Raw genomic sequence first — 6,794 nt, forward strand, 5'->3', positions numbered from 1 at the left:
GGCTTCGGATTCCCCTGGAACTGGAGTTAAGGACAGTTTGTAGCCGCCATGGGGGTGCTGGGAACTGAACCCGGGTCCTCTGCAAGAGCAGTCAGTACTCTTAACCACTGAGCCCTCTCTCCAGCCCCCTAGTTCAGGTTCTTACATACACCAGTTTTGTAAGCTTTAGTGTATTTTAACAATGTACCTGTCTCTCATAGGGCTGCTCTGGAATTGAAGTAGATCACAAAAATAGGAACACTGTGTTGCTGTGACCTGGAATTAAATGTATCCAACCAATTAATCAGTTAATTCATATATGTAAAGTACCTAACATGATGCCTGGTATAGATGAGAACCCAAGAGATATCAGATTAGAGGTTGGGGAGAATAGGAAGATGTTTCAAAGCTACAGAGTTTTAGTTAGGAGAAATAAGTTTTAGAGATCTACTTTACGTAAGGGGCATGACTGTAGTTAGTAATATAGTTGTACAACTGAAAATTGCTAAGAGATTTTAAATGTTTTCATCATAAAAAGAATTAATTAGCTTCACTTAATTGCTCTTTAATATATACATTATCAAGATATTTTGCATACTGCATATATATATATGTAATTTCTGTCAACAAAAAATTTTTCTGGTAAATACACAAACAAAAAGGGAATTCTCAAACACTGTTAGTGAGAATATAAATTAATAGGATCCCCCCCACCAAAAAAAAAAAAAAAAAAAGAGAACGTCAGATGATCTAGAAATCTCAGTACTGGGTATATATTCAAAAGACATGAAATCATATGAAGAAACACCTGCATTAGCATGTTTAGTGTAGCTCTATTCAAAATTGCCAAGTTACAGAATCAACCTAGGTGTTCATCAACACATGAAACGGTAAAGAAAATATGGAACATATGCAATGGAATATTAGTTTGCTACAAAAATGATAAATTCTATCATTTGCAGCAATATGGGTAAAACTGGAGAACATTATGTCAAGTGCAATAAGTCAGACAAAGGAAGAAAACTATTATATGTTCTCCCTTCTGTGTGGAAGCTAAAAAGTTGACCTCATAGAAGTTTTGAGATTAATGGGTATCTGAGCCTGGAAAAAGTGTGAAAGGAAGAGGGAGGTTGCTTAACAAGTACAGGGATATAGTTAGATAGAAAAAGTACCTTTTAATATTCTATAGCACAGCAGAAGTATGATTGATAATAAGTGATTGTATATTTCAAAATAGCTACTAGGGATGATTTTGAACATTCCCAACACTAAGAAATGATAAGCCCAAGGTGAGAGATATAATTATCATCAAATTCTACATGCATGTCCCCATAAAAATGTGCAAATTTCATTCATCAATTAGAAATAAAATGTAAAATTCTTAAAAATTAAGCATTAATTACAAAAATAAAATGTATATCACAAAGAACAGAGAGAAGGAGCATTTTTGCTGGTGGTGGTAATGGTGGTCATGCTAAGAACTGAACCCAGAGCTGAGCCATGCCTATACCCCTAGCCCAGAATTCTGAATTATCCTTATTAATTAGGAATATTTATTTTCTGGTTCTTTTCCTTCTTTTTTTTTTTTTTTTTTTTTGCTCTTTTTGAGACAGGGTCTCCCTGTAGCTACAGCTGGCCTGGATTCACTAATGGAGACCAAGCTGGCCTCGAACTCACAGAGATCTGCCTGCGTCTGCCTCCTGAGTGCTGGGATTAAAGGCAGGCACCACCACGCATGGCAGAAACATTTATTTTCTAAGAAAAACAATAGATTCCAAAAGTTGGTACCTGATTCCTCTACCCCTATATTCAGTTACACCTAAGTCCTTTGAATCTTTCCCACAATCCCTGTTTTGACTCTTTCTTCCACTGAGATTTCAAAATCCCAGCTGAGGCTTTACCAGCCTTAACTAAGCCTCTCTCATCCTTCCCGAGATCTCTCTGGCCCATAGCTCCTCTATCAGTTTTCTTAAAACACCACTGTGATCATATCTGCCCAGAACTTGTAAGAACTTTTTATTACCTTCTCCATCAAGTTCAAACACCTAGCTCAGCAGTTCCTGTACAGCCCTAGCTACCCTTTATTTCTTTCTGTTCTTCCAAATAAATCCTTCCTCAAACTGGTCTAATTCATTCCTTCAGATATGCCTTGTAGTCTTCTGCCTTTAAGTGATGGTGCACATAGCTTTTCTCTACCAGGATCCCTTGCTGTTCCTGTCTTTTATTTTGGCTTATGAAATTCAAAACATCTCTCAAAAAGTAGTTTGAGAGACTCTTCATCATCATCACCTCAATATCCTCCTTCAAAAGTTAGTCACATCTGAGTTTGAATTAGAACTCCATTCACTGGCTGAGCAACACAGGACACAGTCTTTAAATACCCCTTGCCTAACATCTTCATCTGTAAGGCAGGGATAAAAGCAACTTCCCTTTGTAATGTTATGAAGAATAAATGAGTTAATTCATGTACATACTTGGCATGATGCCTGGTATACATAGATGCGAACCCAAGAGATATTAGATATTGTTGTTATTCTTACTACTAATGTTATTAGGGAACTTATATCTATCTGAATTCAGACAATATTTATGACTATTACAAACTGTTCATGTGTGTACAGTATCATTCCTCTCACTCTCCTTTTCTATTCTCCCATCTCAAGTCTGCCCCACCAGCCCTGGTACCCAGATTACATAATCCTGATAGACTAGTAATGTCTTATATGTCTTAGTATCTATAATAGACACTCACACCTAGCAGGTGAGTGTATTAAGTTACTTGTCTTGGTTTTGTGACCAAATACCTAACAGAAGCAGCTTAAGAAGGAGTTTGAGTGTACAGTCCATCTTGGAGGGAAAGGCATGGCAGCAGGAGTTTGCTCACATCTGGGCAGATGAGGAAGCAGAGAAAAAGGAATGTTGGTACTCTGCCGGCTTTTCTTTTTCTTTCTTATTCAGTCTAGTACCCAAGTCAATGGAATGGTACCACCCACATTTAGGATGGGCCCTCCCTCCTCAATTAAACCTCTCTGGAAACACCTTCACAGTCAAGTTGGCAGTGGAGACCAAGCATCACAGTAATCAAGCTTGTCTAGTGCTCAGTGAAAAATACAGAAGAGCTGACAGTATTATAATGCCCAACATACTATAGTGAAAAGTAGTAGAGAATGCTTTAAATGACGAAAAGATTAACTCTCCAGCTTCACAAAATGAAATCTTTCCTTATTTATGTCTCTATGACTTCCTTTTGCACTCTTCCTCACTTTCAAAACAAACAACCCAACCTATTTATGCAGCAAGAGATACAACAGCAAAATATATGCAGGTCAGACAGCGGCCAAATACTGGAGTACAAGGACCACGAGACAACTCAGCTGAGTAGCTCTAGATGAAGTCAAATAGGAAGACAATTTAAAGGGAAAGATGGGGCTGGAGAGATGGCTCAGTGGTTAAGAGCATTGACTGCTCTTGCAGAGGACCCAGGTTCGATTCCCAGCACCTACATGGTGGCTGTGAACTGTCCTTAACTCCAGTTCCAGGGAATTCGAAGCCCCCTTCTGACCTCCACGGCATTGCATGACATGGGTGGACTCACATACATGAAGGCAATACACTCATACACATAAAATAAAAATAATAAAATATTTTGCCAGGCATGGTGGCACACTCCTTTAATCCCAGCACTTGGGAGGCAGAGACAGGCAGATCTTTGTGAGATTGAGGCCAGACTGGTCTACCTAGTGAGTTCCAAGGCAGCTGGGGCCACAGGGAAACCCTGTCTCAAAAAACCAAAAAAAAGGCTGTGGATATTGAAAGATTATCAGTCATGCTGACCACAGGATTCCTTTATACATAGGACCAAGAATAAACCAGTGAAATAATCAGTCTAGGAGATACAGAAATATCCATCGTTTAGCTGAACAACTGAGTTTAGTACATGATCAATTTAATTGGGTGTGGAAAAAGTGACTGTTAAGAATCCTCCAGATTCTAAAGCAACCCAAGTTGGCTTAATGAAATCATATCAAGTAGATATGACCTTACTGTATATTAGTCATTCATTTCAAGATAATTGGTAAGATATTAACTTAATATATGATTATAACATAAAATGTTTTCAACAATGCCCAGAGAGAATACTGTGACAATACTGGTTTCTACTTCACATGTATGTATCCACTAACTCTTGATTGCCTTCTCAGTCAAAACCAGGCCCAGTAACCACAAAACCAAAGGATTTACTAGTGAAGTAAAGATAGTTTGAAGATATGTTATGAAGTTTGAAAATCTACCATTAAGCAGAAAATCTACTCATAAAAATATATTGTTTCTTCTCCTCTGACACTTGTCTTTAACAGACCTTAAAATGTCTTATCAGTTTTGAAGTACAATTATTAAACCACAGAATCTTAAAGCTTTAGAAACTCTTACAAGCCCCCCACTGCAGGGAGTCTTTCTACTAGCTTTCAGGCAGAAGCTCCTCCTCCTAGCAAAGTGCACTCACTGTTCAGCAAAACAATGTACTCTATTGCTACAAACATCTTCCCTATAAACCAGTGGAAACTGTCCCCTCTGATCCACTACCCAAAGATCTCAGTTCTAGATTCTGGAAAAACACACAGTAAGTTAACCTCTGAAATGGAATCATTTCTTGAATTAGGGTAGAGTTGTTCATTTGGTCACACAAGACACACAACAAGAAAACTCAAAAAAGAACAAACCCCGGCTGGAGAGATGGCTCAGCGGTTAAGAGCACTGACTGCTCTTGCAGAGGACCCAGTTTGATTCCCAGCACCCATATGACGGCTACTAAGAACCGTCCTTAACTGCAGTTCCAGGGAAATCCGAAGCCCTCTTCTGACCTCCGCGGCATTGCACGACACGGGTGTACTCACATACATGCAGACAATACACTCAAACACATAAAATAAAAATAATAAAATTTTTTTTTAAAAAAGAAGAAACCACCAGGACATGCAACACAATTTTGAAACTCAGCAAACAATACTGAAATCATCTGGCAGCATATTTTCACGATAGCAAATCTCACATTTCAGTTAACGAATATTAAGAGAAAGGTGATAGTGTTTTTGAATACCTGTTTGCAACTTGACACTACTAAATCCACCAATGCAATGTTAAAAATTACAATTCTGGCCGGGCGTGGTGACGCACACCTTTAATCCCGGCACTTGGGAAGCAGAGGCAGGCAGATCTCTGTGAGTTCAAGGCCAGCCTGGTCTACATAGTGAGTTCCAGGGCAGCTGGGGCTACAGGGAGACCCTGTCTCAAAAAGACAAAAAAAAAAACAAAACAAAAAAAAACACACAAAAACTCAATTGCTCATATTTTCATCCAGATGGTTGTTTAAGGCCCATTTTTCACCCAACTACTACAATATGTGTGTTTTCAGATATTTTCAAAAATGAAGCCTTAGAACTGGGGGAGGTGGGGTGAGGGCAAAGAGAAGCCCAAGCAGAAAAAGGCTGGTTGGTGGGGATTTTCTTTTTAGCAACATACTTTTCGGGCACAGGCATCTGAAGTGATGAGCCATTCAAACACAATCCAAGAACAAGAAAGATCATGAGCAAGGAGCGTAATGCAGATCTGTAAGGTGGAAATGAACCCGCACTGGCCATCCAGCAGCACCAGATGCTTCAGCCCCTCACCGAGAAAGGTAAAAGTCCAAGAAGAAGAGGAGACCACTGGCATCCTTTAGTGGAGGGATGAAAATCAAAGAATAACTACCGTTCAGTTGTCCAACGAAGCATGAACAGTACCGAGTCCAAGAAAGATGCAGAGACTCGGGGAAAGCACGCACCCCGCGAGCCCGAAGGGTGTGCAGTGCACTGATCCGGTCCCTCAATGGTGTGGGTCAAAGACGCGGGCGTGGATCCTGGGCGATGTAAGCGTGCCCCTTCCCCATCCCCTCCCGGCAACAGAGCAACAGAGGGTAAAAGAAGGGGGAGGTGAAAAGCAAAAATGACTCATAGCCGAAGGGAAGTACTCAAGCCATGGGAAGCATGCTGGGGGAGATTTCAGAGCGAGCGCTGTCAGGGGCTGGGTGCTCCGGGTGATGGGGGCAAAACCCAACGCCGGGTCGCAGCTACGGCTCGTCGGGAAGAAGTGAGTGTTGGGGGTTCGCGGCAGCAGAGTGCCCAGGCCTGGGAAGCGGCGCGGCGCGGCGCGTGCGCAGTGGCGTTCGGCGGGACCCGCTGAGGCAAAGCGGAGCCGCAGTGACAGAAGCCTGGAACGGCCGCCGGGAGAGACTCACCGAAGCGCAGGGGCTGGAGGTGGTGCTGGGGGTAGGCGACCGCTGGACCGTGACCAAAGCCATCTAGGTGCTGCTGGGCTGTTCCGGGCAGGGCATTCTCGTCCTGAGTGTGGGGGGCGGGAGGCTGACGGAGCCGAGATGGGGGCCGCGGCTGCGGGTCCGGGGTGAGGGGGTCGGAGAGGAAGAGGAGGCCGCAGGGCCGGCCTCGAGCTCCCCACCCACCACCCGACTCTTGCGGACTGACGCGCCGAACGGGCAGCTGGCGGGCAGGCGGGCGGTTCGCAGCTGCGGGGCACAATGAGCGCTCCCAGTGCGCAGGCGCCACCTGTCAGCAACCGCCTCTCCCCTCGGCGCCGCCGCCGCGTAACCCTTGAGATGCCGAAAGCGGTCTGAGTGCGCGCGCGCGCGCCGCAGCTCCCGGGTCTCTTCCCGGGTGTCGGCCCCACAGCTGGGGCTCGCGCGGCTTGTCTTCAGCGGAGGTGCTGCGGGAAGGGCGGGGACCCGGCAGCCTTCCAGCTGAGGGGGGTCCTAGGTGGGGGCG

The 6,794-nt window shown here is 43.6% G+C and overlaps 1 protein-coding gene across 1 annotated transcript in view; it reads right to left on the bottom strand.

Moving 5' to 3' along the window:
- Positions 1-6,552, bottom strand: part of Ssh2 (slingshot protein phosphatase 2) — a 297,577-nt gene extending 291,025 nt beyond the window's left edge. The window contains exon 1 of the mRNA XM_008828731.1: positions 6,254-6,552. Within this exon, the coding sequence (XP_008826953.1) occupies positions 6,254-6,316 (63 nt within the window). The 5' untranslated portion in view covers positions 6,317-6,552. The remainder of the gene's footprint in view (positions 1-6,253) is intronic.
- Between the last annotated feature and the right edge of the window lie 242 nt (positions 6,553-6,794).

This window comes from Nannospalax galili, unplaced genomic scaffold (genome assembly GCF_000622305.1).
Source record: "Nannospalax galili isolate Female #2095 unplaced genomic scaffold, S.galili_v1.0 scaffold212, whole genome shotgun sequence".
In the NCBI taxonomy this organism is placed as follows: domain Eukaryota; kingdom Metazoa; phylum Chordata; class Mammalia; order Rodentia; family Spalacidae; genus Nannospalax; species Nannospalax galili.